The sequence below is a fragment of the Natator depressus genome, chromosome 21 (genome assembly GCF_965152275.1).
Source record: "Natator depressus isolate rNatDep1 chromosome 21, rNatDep2.hap1, whole genome shotgun sequence".
Taxonomy (NCBI): Eukaryota; Metazoa; Chordata; order Testudines; family Cheloniidae; genus Natator; species Natator depressus.
In genome coordinates this window covers 16,083,321-16,101,984 of record NC_134254.1, presented here as the reverse complement: position 1 = coordinate 16,101,984, position 18,664 = coordinate 16,083,321, and the positions used below count along the sequence as shown (strand labels likewise).

The 18,664-nt window shown below is 54.5% G+C and overlaps 1 protein-coding gene across 1 annotated transcript in view; it reads left to right on the top strand.

Moving 5' to 3' along the window:
* The first annotated feature begins 13,074 nt into the window (after positions 1–13,074).
* The window catches only part of IGFN1 (immunoglobulin like and fibronectin type III domain containing 1), a 73,625-nt gene continuing 68,035 nt past the window's right edge, over positions 13,075–18,664 (top strand). The window contains exons 1-2 of the mRNA XM_074936485.1: positions 13,075–13,099; positions 13,480–13,602. Coding sequence (XP_074792586.1) covers positions 13,075–13,099; positions 13,480–13,602 — 148 coding nt within the window. The remainder of the gene's footprint in view (positions 13,100–13,479; positions 13,603–18,664) is intronic.

The window sequence follows — 18,664 nt, the reverse complement described above, 5'->3', positions numbered from 1 at the left end:
TGGCCATTCTTATGATGGAGGGTTCCGTGTAAATAGGAGCGTCTAGCAAACATCCATTCCATATAGCCCTTAAACATACATTTCTATCTATTGTATTTATGGGGTTCTAATCACTGTAGTGTCTGGGTAGATTTTGAGGGTGGGATATTGAAAGTGATCTAGGGGATTTGGACACCCAGTTCCTATTCATTGTTTGTCCAAATGTCTTAGGTGGCTTTGTAGATCCCACCCTAAATGTTTTTTTCAGTCCTTCCTGGTGTAACATTGTCTTCTAGCACAGTAATCCAGAGATGAATATGGCCCTGTCTGTCACCAGAGAAGCACAGCCCAAATGCTTGGTCCCACTCAGCCAAGGCGGGGGTCATGAGATAAGGTCATGCACCTAGCCTCATGTTTGATGGACAGGGCTGTGAGCCTGGCAAAAGTGTCAGTTCCTAGCATCTATGCATCACTTCTAGCAACCCTCTCTGGGCAGTCCAGGTGCGCTGTTGCAATGTTCTGGAAGGAATCTGGTCTGGCCCTCATCATAGAATATCAGGGTTGGAAGGGACCTCCGGAGGTCATCTAGTCCAACCCCCTGCTCAAAGCAGGGCCAATCCCCAATTTTTGCCCCAGATCCCTAAATGGCCCCCTCAAGGATTGAACTCACAACCCTGGGTTTAGCAGGCCAATGCTCAAACCACTGAGCTATCCGTCCCCCCCCCCCCCCCCATCAGCCACAGCTGGTGGATTCAAGATGCGCTCTCGAAAGGGAAAGGCGTTAAAGGCTAAATAGAGGACGCAGAAGAATCTCACCTCCAATTAAAATGTTTCATTAAATGTAATCCTGAGATGATGCAGGGGAGGAGATGCTCACTTGGGGCAGTTGGTTTTCCCTTGTCCTCTTTCACTCACTTCTCGCTGTGGTGGGGGCACTTGCTCCTATGGAGAATGCATCCTCTCCTCATTTAAACCCCTGACCGCTGCTGAATGCGCCAGACACCACCCTGACATTTTGTGGCATTTCAGTGGCATGCCAGCAGCTCAGCTGCAAGGGTTAACAAGACTGGGCGGGGCGGGGGTGGAAAACAAGCTGTGAAATGGAAGAAGGTCAGTCTCTTGGAGGGTTTTGCTGCATCACAGATGGTTTTAAATTATCAGCCCATCTGCAGAAAATGTTGTCTCCATTCCTTCCCCCAAAAGGAAGGCTGGAAATTGACACTTCTTATGACCAACTGTCTGACTAAATGAAAGAGCCCCCTGGTAGTTCAAGCAGAATCCCTACCATAACTCATAATGGGAGTTTGGAATAAATAACAGCAGCAGGACCCTTTTCAACTGGAATTATACCATTTATGGGAGGCGCATCTACCAGCAAAGTAAAAACCTGTTAGTCTGGATGCTAGGAACCTCTTCGCTCCACTGGCTCTACCCGTGCTAAATAGAAGTGATTACGTCCACTAGGTAAGGCAGCTGAATTCCAGCAACGGGTAAAAGCCCTTTAGAGAGGAAGTATGGGCCGGAGTTAAGGAAAGCTAGCTAACTTCCACAGCTTACATGAACAATCATGGTCTGTGGAAGGGGCTTGTGTGGCATCAGACGTTAAAGGGCTTTCATGCTAAGGGTAAAAGCATCAGATGAACATAGAAAAGTAGCGAGGCTGCCAATATCCACCGATACTGAAAGCCAAGAGACTATGACTGGCCAATAAAAAGGTATAGAAAGGGGTCATGGAAGTGGCTGCTGGAACACAGCCTTAATTCCCAAGGGATAAACAGGATAGATTTTCCAGCAGCATATACAGGGCCTGATCCTCTTCCTCACATATCCTGGTGTAACTCCACTGTCCTGGATGGAGTTACTCCCAATTTATACCATTGTACATGCAGAATCAGGTCCATAAAGTCTGAAAACTGGCAGCCTTTAGCCCCACCAACTGGGAAAAAGTGTCCTCATTTTCTTCTTTGTCCCCATTTTTTTTCCTATATTGGAAGCCAGGGAGAGACAAATACTGTCAGCAGACACAGCTCATGGCTAAATAGAGGGCATAAGGGAAGAATTATGCTAGGATTTCATGGTCACATTTTCCATTTTAAAATATCTTTTCAAAATAATTTGGGGAAAGTGCTGATCTCTGGCCCTGGGGGGAGGGGGGGAACCGCCTCTGTTTACCCCAGAAGAGGTGCTGCTGAGGCCCCAGCAGGGCCAATGTCTCTGCCAGGGTGCCTCACCCCTGCCTTGAAGAAAACCCCATCTGGGAGCTGAAGGAAAGGTTGCGGTTCACGTCCCTTTCAGTCTTAGGTCTCTACTGTGTGAGTATCAGCTGAAGTGGTGGATTTTTGTCAGGTGCTCCCTTCCCCACTGTAATAGAGCCGGACTCACCTGGCGGCACCTTCTGCGGCAATTAGCGTGTCAGCCTCTGGAGTGCCCTCTGCCATCTGGTGATCCGCCTTACCACTGGGCCTGGTCCCTCCCAGGACCCGGTGCCTCCGCCCACTGGGGTGCTGCCCCCTGGCAGTAAACCCCAACAATCCCTGCAGGTCTCCCCTCCCTGGGGAACCCCTACCTCAGTCTTGGCTACTGCCAGTCATCGCTTAGCCCTGCTCCCCAGGGCAGACTGTAGTGTATCAACCACTCATCACCGGCAAGTGGGGTGGGACCTGCTGCCTCTGTCTACCCATGGGCTGCCCCCTTGCAATCCCAGTACCTAATAGGCCCTAATCTAGGCCTCACAGCCTGGGGGTTTCCAGGCCAGAGCTCCCTTGCTTCCAAGGCCTTTCCCCCTCAGCCCTGCCCCAATCTAGGTATTCCCTTAGGTCCCTGCAGCCAGGCCCTTCCCTCTCTGAACACAGAGGGAGACTGGCTAAACTTCAGCCTAGCAGCCCCTTTATAGGCCCAGCTGCAGCCTGACTGGGGTGTGGCCCAGCTGCGGCCTTTTCCCCAATCAGCCTAGCTTTTCTTGCCCTCAGCCCTGGCTCCCTCCCAGGGCTGGCTTTTAAGCCCCACAGGGCAGGAGCGGGTAACCTTTACGTATGTCCGGGTGGAGGAGGATTAGTCGTGCCACTGCCGGTTGGACCGCATTTATTTTTCGCGTTTCCATCTGCCACGAGCCCATGCTGCTGGCGTCCGGCCAGCCCCGTTCTCGGATCACCATGTGGTGACCGTGACAGCCTCTCTCAGTTCGGAGAGGCCGGGGCCGGCCTATTGGCATTTTAACAACGGCTTGCTGGAGGACGTGGGCTTCATGGCCTCCTTCCAGGAGTTTTGGCTGGCCTGGTGGGAGCAGCGGCGTGCCTTTCCCTCGGTGAGGCAGTGGTGGGATGTGGGGAAGGTGTGCGCACAGCTCTTCTGCCGCCACTACACCTGGGGCGCCAAGCGGCAGAGGGATGGGGTGATAGGGCAGTTGGAGCGGGAGGTCTTAGAGCTAGAGCGGCGTCTGGCCTCCAGCCCCGAGAATCCACCCCTCCGTGCAGCATACTGGGAAGAGCTCCGGGCCCTGGAGGACCATTGAGCCCGGGGTGCTTTTGTTCGATCCCGCATCCGTCTCCTTCGGGAGATGGATTGCAGCTCCCACTTTTTCTATGCCCTGGAGAAAAGGAGAGGGGCCAAAAAGCACGTCACCTGCCTCCTGGCAGAGGACCGTACCCCCCTCATGGATCCGGAGGAGATGCGTGGAAGGGCCAGGGTCTTCTACGCTAGCCTTTTCTCCCCGGATCTGACCGACGCCGAAGCCCGCAGGGTGCTCTGGACTGAACTCCTGACGGTCAGTGCGGGCAACCGAGGCCACATGGAGCTGCCTGTCTCTCTGGCCGAGCTCTCGGAAGCCCTCCGCTGCATCCCCACCAATAAATCTCCGGGCATGGACGGGCTGACCTTGGAGTTCTACCGCGTGTTCTGGGACGTCCTCGGCCTGGACCTTGTCATCGTCTGGGCCGAGTCCTTGCAAAGTGGGGTCCTCCCTTTCTTGTGCAGGTGAGCCATGCTCGCCTTATTACCGAAGAAGGGAGACCTCCACAACCTACGGAATTGGTGTCCCATCTCGCTTCTCAGCACAGACTGCAAGGTCGTAGCGAAGGCCATCTCGCTGCGGCTGGGGTCCATGCTGGCGGACGTGGTCCATCCTGACAGACCTACACCGTCCTGGGCCAGACTATATATGATAACTTGTATTTGGTCCGGGACCTCTTGGAGCTGGGGTGTAGAGATGGTCTGTCGTTCGCAGTGATGTTGGACAATCTCCCAGAGGACGTCCACGGCAGCTGGGCTCTGCTCGGTCCCCGAGCAGTCCCGCTCCTCGAGGGTGGCGTTAAAGTCCCCGCCCAGGACCAGGCACTCACGAGGATCCAAGGAGCCGAGGAAGGCGGATGCCTGCTGATAAAAACGCAGCTGCTCCGGGCCCAATGTTGGGGCATAGACGTTAATGAGGTTGACCATGAGCCCCTCCATGTGGACCCGGAGGTGCAGCAGGCGGTCTGGCACAGCCTCAGCGACCCCCAGCACCTTGGGCTGTAGTCGGGAGAGAACAGGGTCGCCACTCCAGCAGTACGAACTGTGAGATGGCTAAAGTAGACCCTGTCCCCCCACTCCAGCCACCAGCTGTCTTCGGCAGCCGGATCCATATGGGTCTCCTGCAGGAAAACCACAGAGTACCCCCCCCCCCAAAGGAAGGAGAGCATCTGGCACCTGGCCATCCTACAGCCCTGGGTGTTCAGTGTTGCAAAGATGATAGGTGCCAGGAGGGCTGGGGGGGTTCCTCGCCGTCAGGGATGCTCTTGGCCCCCAGTGGGCCGTGCAGCAAACCATGACCTACCCCAAAGGTGAGCAAGGAGTCACGGAAGCCACGGGTGCGGTGGTAAGCCGCAGAGCCTGCTTCCTGGTCCTTTTACCCTCCCCCATGAGGGCCCTCATGGCCCAGAGGATTTGAAGAAAATCCCCCCATCGCTGGACAGCGAGCTGCACCTTATTACAGGAGCCACAGACATCTTCTAGAAACTCCCACAACTCTTCTCGCAGCTGATGGTGGGGTGGGGTCACTGGCCCCTGGTCGTCCTCTGGTGGGGCCCCTGGCACAGCCCCGTGGCCCATCGAGACGGACAGGCAAGGGGCAGACCCTTGACATGGTGTCTGATGGGCCGGCACCACGTGGCCTGCCTCAGACTCCGGCTCAATGGGGGGCAGCGGAGGGAAGATAGCAGCCCCTAGTGGGTTGGGACAGGGAAACACAAAGGCCGCTCCCTGGGGGTCACCCTCCGGAAAAGGGAAGGAGACGGCCTCAGGGCCGGCAATGGCATTGCAGGAGGTGGAGGGGATAGGGACGGGGTCAGGAGTAGGGGCAGGAAGAGGGACAGAGGCGGGATCCTGGGCCCCAGTAACCGGGCCGCTGGGAGGTGACTCCCCTCCTTCTGGCTCAGGGGTCTGAGGGACAGGGACAGGGTCCCCAGTGATGCCGGGCCCAGGCTCAATAGCAGGTGCAATAGCCATGGCATCAGGAGGTGGGCAAGTTTCAATGGGGCCCCCACCCGGGAAGGAAGTCGGTTGCCCCACGCCAATGGGGGATACCCCTGTTAACTCGGGTCCTGGCCGCGAGGCACTGGCCATCGCCTCAACAGGCTTGGCAGCTGTCAGCGGAGCACCACCTGCGACTGGGCAGGCGAAGAGTCCAGGGGACCCTTGGAGGCGGGAGCAGAAGCAGTGATTATGGGGAGGGGGCATGGGGAAGGGGGGGCCGGGGTGAGGTCGCTCAGGTTGAGGCCCGCTGGCAGAGGGTCGTTCTTCCCCTGGGTGACCAGAGTCAGACCCAGGGCCTCGATCTCCTCATAGATGGAGGGGAGATCGCCTCCCACCATCCCGGGGCCCTCCCCGCCAGCGCCCGGGGCGACGCTCGCTTCGGAGCTCGCAGGGGTTTCAGAAGTTAAGGGGGCAGAGGCCTCTGTGGGGAGGGACCCCGATGGAGGGGCGGTGTTCCCCTCCGGTTCTGCCACGTCTTCCCCAGCTGGCACCGGTGGATGGAACGTGGCCGTGGGCAGGGTGGAAGGCTCAGCATCGGTGCCCCCCATTCCTGGTTTTCCAGGGGCCCTCCGCATCAGATGGCAGGAGCAGAGCTCGAGCCTTCCGCTTGCCCCGCTTTCCCTGTACTAGGGTCCAGCCCTCTGTGGCATCGTCTGTGGGCTGAGTAACAGGGGTTGGGTCTGGGGGCAGGAATGATGACTTGGGGACCCGGGAAGGCAACAGTGGGGCAGCACGACGGGGGGCAGATTCCCCCTGGGGCGGGCCCTCTCCCACGCCCAGCGATACTCCCACCGCACCCTCTGATATGGGCCCCGCCAGAGTGCATGCAGCAGAGGCAGGGCTCTCCCGCTTCTCTGGGCACACTGGGGGGGGTACCCCGTGGGCCTGAGCGGGAGCAGTGGTGGACTGAGAAGGAGGGTGGCTCCGGGCACTGGGCAGCCAGGGGTGCCGACGATGATGGGGCTGGTGCCCTGCCGGGGCTCGGGGGTCCCAGGTGCTCCTCCGTGCCAGGCCAAGGGGCAGTCCCTCTGGATGTGCCCCATCGCCCGGCAGAGGTAGCACCGGGCCTCCCCCGTGGAATAATGCACCCAGTAATGGGCCCCCTGGTAGGGGACCAGGAAAGATCCCTCAAGCGCCTCTCCGTCATGCATCGCCGGCGTCACTTGTATCTTGTATCTGATGAGGTTCAACAAGGACAAGTGCAGAGTCCTGCACTTAGGACGGAAGAATCCAATGCACCGCTACAGACTAGGGACCGAATGGCTCGGCAGCAGTTCGGCAGAAAAGGACCTAGGGGTTACAGCGGACATGAAGCTGGATATGAGTCAACAGTATGCCCTTGTTGCCAAGAAGGCCAATGGTATTTTGGGATGTATAAGTAGGGGCATAGCGAGCAGATCGAGGGACGTGATCATTCCCCTCTATTCGACATTGTTGAGACCTCATCTGGAGTACTGTGTCCAGTTTTGGGCCCCACACTACAAGAAGGATGTGGAAAAATTGGAAAGAGTCCAGCGGAGGGCAACAAAAATGATTAGAGGTCTGGAACACATGACTTATGAGGAGAGGCTGAGGGAACTGGGATTGTTTAGTCTGTGGAAGAGAAGAATGAGGGGGGATTTGATAGCTGCTTTCAACTACCTGAAAAGGGGTTCCAAAGAAGATGGCTCTAGACTGTTCTCAGTGGTAGCAGATGACAGAACAAGGAGTAATGGTCTCAAGTTGCAGTGGGGGAGGTTTAGGTTGGATATTAGGAAAAACTTTTTCACTAGGAGGGTGGTGAAACACTGGAGGAGGTGGTGGAATCTCCTTCCTTAGATATTTTTAAGGTCAGGCTTGACAAAGCCCTGGCTGGTATGATTTAGTTGGGGATGGGTCCTGCTTTGAGCAGGGGGTTGGACTAGACGACCTCCTGAGGTCCCTTCCAACCCTGATATTCTATGATTCTATGATTCTATGCACCTGCTGGCAGAACGAGAGGATGTGACGGGGGGCGGGGTCTTTGCAGCCCAGCGGGAGAGGGCTGATAATGGAGATTGGTTTCCCGAGGGTAGAGAGGGCAGGCAGCAGGACAGCATTAGGGAGGAAAGGAGGAACGGAGGTCAGAACTACATGGGCACCGAGGTCCTCCAGCGGCTCCAGCGGGACGAACACGCCCCCCACCGCCAGGCCCTTCTCCACCGCCTCCTGGGCGGCAGCCTCCGAGGCAAGGAAGAAGACGACCTTGCCATACATTTTGGAGGCCGCCACGATGGCCGTGGGCCCCACCACCCTCGCCAACGCCCTCATGTAGGTCTCCACGTGGGGCGAGGCGGGCACCAGGAGGCAACGGACACCATGCTTCCTGGTCAAGGTGGGGAAGGGGCCCCGGCCGCTAGGGATGGTAACAGCGGTGGTGGCTGGGAGAGATGACGTAGTAGTTGGCGGGGGAGGCCGCCGCCACCTGGGTGTACGCTCTGGGGGCTGGAGCGGGGGCGCCCGCAGTGCTGGTGGAGGGAACAGCGGGGAGGGACGCTGCGGCCGGTGGTGGGGCTGCAGCAGTGGGGGCAGCCCCTGCCATGGAGGCCCTAGTCTTTTTAGCAGGGCTCTTTCCCTTCTTTTTGCCCCGGCCCTTCCTGCCGGCTGGGGTGGGTCCTCCAGAATCAGAGGGGGCGAGGGATGTGGCAGCCGCGGAGGTCACCCCATTGCCTGCTGCTGCCGGCTCCCCAGCGGGGGCGATAGCAGGTGGTTCAGCAACGACGGTTGAAATAGAGGCTGGGGGGGGCATCGGGAGGGCAGGCGGGGGAGGGGGCAGGGTCTTCCCCAGGGATACCACCCGCCATGTCTCCCGCCATGATGAGCTGTGAGGGAGGGGAAAGAGGGGAAAAACACCAGAGAAAGGGGGGGGAAAGGGGAAGCAGGTCAACCACTCCTCCCCGCTAGGCTGCGGGCAGGGGAGGAGGGTGCTGAAATGGCGGGGGGCAGATAGGGTGGCTATCAAGGACTTGTGGGGGGGTCAGTCACCGACAGAAGATGGAAGTCCAGCTCCTCTAGCTGCACTAGGGGAGGGAAGGTTACAACAACATCAAGGGGGTGCAGTGATCAACCAAAAGGGGGGGGGCAGGAGGGCACACGAAGGGAAGGCCAATCAGGGCAAGGGGGCCGCAAAGGAAGGGGAGCAAACAGGCTGGGGGTGGGGCAGGGGAACCAAGGGGCTAGGTTTAGGGCTGGGGCGGGACAAACAAACCAAAGCGCAGAGGGGAAAGGGCAGGGCAGGCACACAAACTGGGCTCGCAAGGGGCTTAGGCAAAGAAGCTGGGGGGGCAAAGAGCTGTAATCGTGGGGGGGGCAGTCCAAAAAAAAGGGGGGGCACGTGCACCCAGGCGCGCTTGCGAAAAAGTCACTGTGTGGTTGGCTGCTGCTGCAGGCCCAAATGGTGGAAACGGGCGTGGCTGGCCATGCAGGCAGCTGAGTCCCAGAGGCAGGAGCTCGAGGCAGATGGTGAGTGGCCGGGGGCGGGGGGGGGGGGGACGGGACACAGGTGGACCGGGGGCAGGCTCCACGCCACACCCCCTATGTCCCCACACACACAGTCAGGACCCCCACCACAAAAGCGCAGTTCGAAAATCACTCAGTCCTCAGTGGCCCCCTCCACAGCGGTCTCCAGAGTCTCTGTGCGCTCCCCCGGCAGCCGATGGGCCTCTCCGTCCTCTTCCTGCTCCAGGCTCCAGCAGCTCCCAGGACAAACACAGCAGCAGCAGTTCCAGCAGCCCTGGTGGCCAGGCAGGAAGGATCCCACACAGGTGGCAGGAGTGGGGTCCTGGCTTCTCCCTCCAGAGGTGAGTGGTGGGTGGGGGGCAGGCCAGCAAGGCCCCCCCTCACTCAACAGCAGTGGCAGCAGCAATCCAGGGAAGGAGAGAGCTCCAGCCAGGCAGGCAGCCCAAGCTGACTGACCTCTCCCTCCTGCAGCGGGATCTTATTGCAAACCCAGGAGGCGGGTGGGCACAAGCCCACCCACTTCTAAAGGCCCCTCCCCCAGCCTAGCAGGAGGGACCACTGGACCCAGGGACCAACTGATTGCGGGGGACAACTAATGAAAAACAGGGATCGGAGTGAAGGTCAGAGGTTCTAAACAAGGGTACCGGATGAGGATACCGAGCAGAGAGCCCCGGACAGCGCCCACTGCTCCTCAAAGCTGTCAAGGGAGCCAGCGGACGCTGCCCAGTGGAACTCTGCCCGGATGCATGAGACGAGGGAGGAACGGAAATAGGCCCCGCAGTCGCAGAGCACCCCCTCATCCAGCATCCTCCTCCTGGTGTTATAGATGGAGACTTTGGCCAGAGCCAGGAGGAGGTTGACGAGGAGGTCTCGCAACTTCGTGGGGCCACGGATAGGGTGTGCGAAAAGGAATAAGTGTGGGGAAAAGTGCAGCCAGAACCACAACAAGAGGTTCTGGAGGAGCCGGAATAGAGGCTGCAACCTGGCGCATTCAAGATAGGCGTGCGCCAGGTTCTCCCTCATGCTGCAAAAGGGGCAGGCTTCAGGTTTTGGAGTGAACCGCGCCAGGTGCACGCCCGTGCTCACGGCTCCATGAAGGAGCCACCAACTGATGTCCCTGGCGCACATCTCCACTGGATCCAGGCCTCCACCCTCACCAGGTTGTCCGGGTCCTGGATCACGAGGAGCACATCGTCAGTATATGCCAACAGGACCAGCCGCAGCTCCAGCTCCCGAAGCATCAACGTCATCAACCTCCGGCAGAGGAGATGGAGGAAGGCCTCGATCACCAGAGCATACAGCTGGCCCAAGAGGAGGCACCCCTGCCATACTCCCCACCCGAAGCTGACCGGCTCGGTCAGGGTCCAGTTGAGCCTGACCAGACCTCGACCGGGTCCTGCATGAGGGCACGCCCCGCCCACCCTCCACCCCAGGCTCTCTGGACCTTTTCATCGGCCCCAGCCCCATGGACCCAACCGCTCCTCCCGCCCCTTCTCTGTGAGCCGGCTGCATGACTTGCAGTCAGTTCGTTTCCAGACCACGCCAAGGAAACACCTATACACGCTCGTGCTCCACACCCTTTACTTCCTCACCCTTGCGTCCAGCTCCGACACAAAGTGGCGGGACCTCCTGCCACCTCTAGAGGGTGAGGAGCCCTGGTGGGCCAGCCTATACCCCACCCTGGTCCTGAGGCCCGCTGGGGATATCAGCTGGTGGCTCCTTTATGGGGCCATGAGCACGGGCGTGTATTTGGCGCGGTTTACCCCTATCCCTGACACCTGCCCCTTCTGCAGCGTGAGGGAGACTGGCGCATGTTTACTTGGAGTGCGCCAGGTTGCAGCCCCTATTCCGGCCCCTCACAAATATCCTGTTATGTTTCTGGCTGCACTTTTCCCCTCATCACCTTCTCTAGGCACTCCCTATCCGTGGCCCCACAAAGTCACGGGACCTCCTGGTCAGCCTCCTCCTGGCCCTGGCTAAAACGGCCATCTATAAAACCAGGGAGAGGAGGTTGGCCGATGGAGACTCCTGTGACTGTGGGGCCTGTTTCCGATCCTCTGTCCGTTCATGTCTCTGGGCAGATTTCCTCTGAGCAGCATCCGCTGGCTCCCTTGACGCCTTTGAGGAGCAGTGGGCGCTGTCCGGGGTTCTCTGCTCGGTGTCCCCGTCAGACTCCCTTCGTTTGACCCTTTGACCGCACTCCTGTCCCTGGTTCACTAGCTGTCCCATGGAATCATTTGGTTTCCAGGTCCTGTAGATCCTCCCATTAGGCTGGGGGGGGGCGGTCCTTACGCAGTGGGCGGGCTCCCGCCCACCCACTTCCCGAAACCCAATAGGTACACCCACCCACTTGAAACTCAACTGAGATTGACCAAGCTCTTCTAACACAGGCCACCAAAGGGGAACAACATTCAGTTCCTATCAACTGGGACTTAATTTGACCCAGCCACCTAGAGATAAATGGCTCCTTACCTATTACCAACTCCCTGAGTGAGCCACTCCCCCTGGGGACTTTATTTTAAAGGAAGCAGCACAAAAGAAAAAGAAAATTAACATTGCTGCCATCCAGAGTTGAATGAATGATGGAACCCCGGCTAGGCTGGCTTGACTATTTGGTTCTCTGTGCATTGTGCTGCCATGAGGAGGTGGCTTTGAGTCCCGCACTGCCCAGGTCTACTTGGGCTGGGAGCCTTGCAGAGGTTCTGTTGCTCCTGAGTGATGTCTTCCTAGCCAGCAGTTGGAGCAGAACTGGCCTACTCAATGTGAGCTCTTTGGCTGGAGAAAGCGTTGCTAACCAGGCACAAAAGTGGAGTGGGGAGTAAAAGATTGGGAGAGAAAATGGAATGGCCTTCCCCCTTCAAAATAAATCTCAGTCTTTACAACTTAAACCATAACTGGTGCTTTAGGCCTCATGCCTGGTCCCACTGAAATCAATGGGCTTTTTGGCATTGACTCCAGAGGGAGCCAGACCAGACCCTAACTCAGTTTGCTGGAAGCTAAAAGCCCAGAGTGAAGAATGTATTTTTCGTTGTAGAGGTGATGGTGCCCCATAAAGGACAGTGACTGTTCCTGAATTCCCTTTACCTCTTGCCCTCAGTTTATTTTTACAGCTTCAGAATAACACAGAGTGGTGAAGGATGCTTTTGTGAAGGTCCAAGCCCAACCTGGATCTTAAATTTTGTTGTTTCACAATAAAATGCAAGTGTCCCCATTATTTTTACTAGCCAAATTAAGCTATTCTTCCCAATGAAGTTGTGAGATGCACATGGGGATCATAGAAATGTAGGGCTGGAAGGGACTTTCAGAGGTCATCGTCCATTCCCTTGCACTGAGATAGGACCAAGTAAACCCAGACTATCCCTGGCAACAGGTGTTTGTCTAACTTGTTCTTTAAAACCTCTAATGACGGGGATTTCATAACCTCCCTTCATAATCTGTTCCAGTGCTCAAGTATCCTAGAGTTAGAAAGGTTTTCCTAATATCTAACTTGAATCTCCCTTGCTGCAAACCAAGCCAATTACTTCTTGCCCTACACTTGGTGGATATGGAAAACAATTGAACACTGTCCTCTTTGTAACAGTCTTTTATATATTTGAAGACTGTTTTAAGTTTCACTGTCAGCCTTCTCTCCTTTAGACTAAGTGTGCCCAGTTCTTTCAACCTGAGAACACTAGGCAGCATCTGGGGGAAGGAATCAAGGGAATATGGAGATGCAATGGTGGAATGTTATTATATGTGTAAATTGGCTTGAATAAATAATCCGGTTTAGTCCTCTAACAGCTTGGTTACTTCAATCATAACATACTGATAGTTTATAAGCAATAATGAAAAGATCAAGGGTAGTGGAGGTGGAATTTGATGCCTGGAGGTGATTCTTTGAGGAATAAGTGGTGGAGGTATGCTAATTAACTAGGCTTTCTCCTCCCGAGTGCTGGGGTCTAGCAGCTGAGGATGGGGCAAACTGATGCAGGCAAAATAAGGAAAAGATTTTAAATAGCTTCTGGGTATTAGGTCTTTCCACACACCCCAGGAGTTATGAACCTCCCCAGGCAATGAAACTATCTTCTGTTTTGCAGGAGAATCCACTAAGCTGCAGCGCTGGCCTCCAGAATGACAATGGAAAGCTGTAGGGCAGGTGAGAAAGAACAACAAACCAAGAAACTGTGAACTCGACCTGTGATCTTCATCAGAAATGAGCCATTCTTGCATTCTTGTAGTTTGTGTTTAATATGTGATGTGTCCTCTGTCAGGGAACTATATCTTGTCAGGTCAGAAATTTTAAAATTTGTGATCTGAACACCCAGAAATTGAGGAATGTCTATATCCACATCTGACTGTTGCTGTTCAGATCTCTATTTCTTTTTACTAATTTGTATTACCGCAGTGCTTAGAGGTCCCAACTGCGAGCTGTGCCCCATTGTACGGGGCATCATATATAGACATATTAAGAGACACTTCCTGCCCTGAAGAGTTCACAATGTAACTTGAATTCATGTTAATTTTTTTTTTCTCCAGTAAAACCCTGCAAGAAATCTGCCATCCCAGGGGTGACCATCAAGCAGTTTGTTGAAGTTATTCCAAAAGGATGTAGCACGCCTGACTTTGAGCGAAAACCCATCACCCTAACATTACAGGAAGGTGAGACTCTCTTAAGAAACAGTTAATCTCACAGAGCCAGATTCTTGATCTCAGCCCTTGCCTGCATGAGAAAACTATCGATTTAATTGTCAGTTTTGAAACAGTTAATTCAGTACAATTTTCTTGTGTAGCTAAAGCCTCAGTCACATTGGTATAAGTATAGCATTCATGCAAGGTTCATGCACTTAGCAACATTCAGGGCACACCCGAAGTGTTGTGTAGGAGCAGTGCACACACGGCTCCTCTCAAGGGCATGAACCTTGAAATCTCGCCCAAATAACATAAACCGTAAAAAGCCTCCCAAAACTGAGCTCAAGGCCCAAAAGCAAAAAATACAATAAATAAAAATTAATAAATAAAAATATTATACAAAGCCAATATATTCCTTTTATCTCTTAAAATATATAATACACACACAAAAAAAATAAAAATAAAAAAGCTAACAAACAAACCAGCCCATCGGCAAACCAGCCTGCTTGCTTGCTTAAAGCTTGTCCTGTCTTGTATTTAAACCGCAACAGTATAAGTCTGGAGTAACTCCCTTGATGGCAGTGGAGTTATTATTGCTTTACACCATGTAAGTGAGATCAGAATCTGGCTCATAAGGTATAAACAGAGCCATCTGGACTCTACAGCAGGTTGATTTACTTCCACGTGATCAGAGTAAAATGTTTTGCAGTAGAAACTTCAGCAACTTGAGCTGATTTATTTTCACTTTCTGCTGAAGCATTTGAAAAGCTCAGTGTTGAGATTAAGCCCCCATTAAAGTGAGGGGTGGCAGGAGGGATGGATACCTCCATTTGTGTGATGCTGGCCCCACTACATCAAGTAGTGTGATTGAGGTTGCAGCAGGGCCGGATTTCCAGTTAGGCACAGTAGGCACCTGCCTAGGGTCGCCGATGCTCTAGGGGTTCCTAAAAGTTAAAAATGGGTTAAAAGTTAAAGTTAATCCATACAGCTCTCCTGCTGGCAGCTGGGCTCCTGGCGTGGGTTGGTGGCCACCCAGTGTGTAGGGCTGGAGTCGGGTCAGCATCCGAGTCAGCCTGCCTGGGGATGCTGTGAGCCACAGCTGGGTGGGGCAGCTGCTGAAGGTGCTGGGAGCATCCCAGCCCCTTCCCAGTCTTGACCGCCACGCTGCCTCTGCCCCATGCCAAGGAGAGAGTGGGAGGGGCGTGGCCGGCGCTGGGCTGCAGGAGGGAGGGAAGACACCCGGGGACCGCTCACCCTGGGGAAAGGTGCAGTCCTCCCTTACACCTCACCTGGGGTGGGTGGGCTGCACCACGGCTCGGGCAGGGAGCGCTGTGCATGTAGGGTTGCCAGATGTCTGTTTTTTGACCGGAATGCCCAGTTGAAAAGGGACCCTGGTGGCTCCAGTCGGCACTGCTGACTGGGCCATTAAAAGTCCGGTTGGTGGTGCAGCGAGGGCCCAGGCCTGAGGCAGGCTCCCTGCCTACCCTGGCTCCGTGCAGCCCCCGGAAGTGGCTGCCAGGACCCTGTGGCCCTAGGCATATGGGCAGCCAGGGAAGCTCTGCATGCTGCCCCTGCCCAAACTGTCGGCTAAACAGCTCCCATTGGCCAGGAACCGAGATCAGTGGGAGCTGTGGGGGTCACCCATGCGCCTAGGGCCATAACAACCTGGTGGCCAGTTCCTGGGAGCCGCGGTAAACACCGCTGGGTCCCCGCTTCCTGCACCCCAACCCTCTGCCTCAGCCCGGAGTCCCCTTCTGCATCCAAACTCCCTCCTGGAGCCAGCACCCTGCACCCCCCCCAACACCCTGCCCCAGCCCTGAGCTCTCCCTGCACCCCAAACCCCTGATCCCCGGGCCCACCCCAGAGCCCACCCCCCCCCCAGCTGGAGCCCTCATCCCCCCACATCCCAACCCCCTGCCCCAGTCTGGAGTCCCCTCTTGCACCCAAACTCCCTCCCGGAGCAACCCCCCTCACATTCCAACTCCCTGCTCCAGCCCTAATCCCCCTCCTGCACCCCAAACCTCTCATCCCCAGCCCCACCCTAGAGCCCACACCCCCAGCCAGAGCCCTCACCCCTTCCCACACTCTGAACCCCTTGGCCTCAGCCCGGAGCCCGCTCCTGCACTGTAAACCCCTCATCCCCATCCCACAGTCCAAACCCCTAGCCGGAGCCCTCACCCCGCTGCACCCCAACTTCTTGCCCCAGACCGGAGCCCCCTCTTGCACCCTAAACCCCTCATCCCTGGCTCCAGCCCAGAGGCCTCACCCCTTCCCGCGCTCCTAACCACTCAGCCCCAGCCCAGAGCCCCCTCCTGCACCCCAAATCCCTCAGCTCAGCCCAGAGCCCATACCCCCAGCTGGAGCCCTTTCCCCCACCCCTTGCCCCAGCCCAGAGCCCTCTCCCGTGCCCTGAACCCCTGATTTGGGGGTTTTAAAGACTTGGCTTCACAAAGCCCTGGCTGGGATGATTTAGTTGGTGTTGGCCCTGCTTTGAGCAGGGGATTGGACTGAATGACCTCCTGAGGTCTCTTCCAACCCTGATATTCTGATTTCTGGCCCCACCCCAGAGCCCATACCCCTAGCTTGAGCCCTCACCCCCCTCCTGCACCTGAACCCCTTGCCCCAGTGAAATTGAGTGAGGGTGGGAGAAAGTGAGCAACAGAGGGAGGGGGGGATGGAGCAAGTGCGGGTGGGGCCTCAGAGAAGGGGTGGGGCAGGGTGTTTGGTTTTGTGCGATTAGAAAGTTAGCAACCCTACGTACATGGTCTTGTGCCTTCCCAGGGAGGCTGTGTTTATATTTGCTTGTGTTTAATTTTTTATGGAAAACATGAACGTCAGCTGTAGGCAGGGGAATGCTAAACACGTTGGGCTTAGGGGCGTGTCAGGTGTAAGTCCGTCCCTGGGTTGCAGTGTGTGGTATTTACAGGAAGGCCAGTTCATCATCACCAAAGGCCTGATCCAAAGCCCACTGAAATCAGTGGAAAGATTCCCGTTGATTTCAATAGACTTTGGATTGGGCCCTAGAGCAGTGTTTCAGATTGTATTTATGGACTCTGCAGAATGTGGCAAAGCCTGTGTAAAGTCCCTAACTCTGCAGAATGAATAGATTTCCAGCACCTGCAGGTTTCAGTTTTCTCCTCTCTCTCCATACAAAGAACAGGAGGACTTGTGGCACCTTAGAGACTAACCAATTTATTTGAGCATAAGCTTTTGTGAGCTACAGCTCACTTCATCGGATGCATACTGTGGAAAGTATAGAAGATCTTTTTATACACACAAAGCATGAAAAAATGGGTGTTTACCACTACAAAAGGTTTTCTCTCCCCTCACCCCACTCTCCTGCTGGTAATAGCTTATCTAAAGTGATCACTCTCCTTACAATGTGTATGATAATCAAGTTGGGCCATTTCCAGCACAAATCCAGGTTCTCCCAACCCCCCCTCCCCCAAAACCCTTTGAGCAGCGGGTTGGACTAGATGACCTCCTGAGGTCCCTTCCAACCCTGATATTCTGCTCAGATAAATTGGTTAATGAGTGGGGTGGGGGGAGAGAAAACCTTTTGTAGTGGTAAACACCCATTTTTTCATGCTTTGTGTGTATAAAAAGATCTTCTATACTTTCCACAGTATGCATCCGATGAAGTGAGCTGTAGCTCATGAAAGCTTATGCTCAGATAAATTGGTTAGATTCTAAGGTGCCACAAGTACTGCTTTTCTTTTTGCGAATACAAACTAACACGGCTGTTACTCTGAAATCTCTCCATACAATTATGTCACTTGTCCATGGACTGTTGTGCCTTTTATAGAGGGATGCAATGCCCCCTAGTGGTACCCCAGATTTTTACCAGGGCCACCTCGCAATAAATGGAGTACTTGTGGCACCTTAGAGACTAACCAATTTATTTGAGCATAAGCTTTCGTGAGCTACAGCCCACTTCATCGGAAAGCTTATGCTCAAATAAATTGGTTAGTCTCTAAGGTGCCACAAGTCCTCCTTTTCTTTTTGTGAATACAGACGAACACGGCTGCTACTCTGAAACCTCGCAATAAATGTGGTCCTTTATTATTATGTTTAGTTGTATTTGCATAATGCCAGAGGCCCCAGTCATGGACTATAGGATCCTGTTGTGCTAGGCGCTGTATGGATGGTCCCTGCCTAAGGCTAGTCAAAAATTTTCTGTTGAAACTTTTTTCCAACAGAAAATTGGAGTTTGAACAAAATGAAAACGTCATCGGGAAGGGTCTGCTTTCTGTGAAAAGTTTCAATTTTTTGTTGGAAAATAATTTTTAGTTTTTGGCCGTTTGGGGCTGAAAACTGGAAAAAAATTGTTTTTCAATAAAAATTCTAACTTTTCTCTGGAAACAAAGACCATTTTCTGACCACCTCTACTGTCCTCACATCTGCTATGCGAAAGGGACCCTCAGAAAGTAGCATTTAGTGGTCACAGATTTACTGTCTGTGCTTGGGACAATTTACTGCATATGTGTTGGGAAGATTGCAAAAGTAACCAATGTGTCTCTCAAGGTGAAAAGAAGAGGAGGGAGCTGTGTGGAGTCAGCATAAGCCAAATGGACAAGATGCTGAGACAATGCTGGGAATATGGCATAACTGCTGTGCACTGAGGGTAGAGCCTGATTGCTCATAAAGGGTTAATGAAAATTTCTCTAAGAGGACATAAATTCCAAATACTGAATAGAGTTTTTATGCTGGATTAGGGATCTCTCTCTTCTTTAAAACTGTCCTTTCCCTTTATATCCACTGATGATTGGAATCACTGGTGCTATTTGCTGATGGTGGTGTGTCTGCCAGACTGGTGGCCAGACATGGCTAAATAGCAGAGCTCTCATCAGTAGCTGTCTCAGTGTGGGCGTACCCAGCATGTTACAAGGTTTCGAACTGAGATCCTTAAAATTCATATGCAACAACCTTAATAGATTATGTACCCAACCCCCCAACACACTTTTCTAACAGAACATTAAGGTTCTTTTAACATTAACATGTGGGAAAAAATCAAGTTGGGCCTGAAGTGGATCCCCAAATCCACCCCACACCCCCACAAATGTTGGTGTGGTTGAAATCCAGATCTGGATCT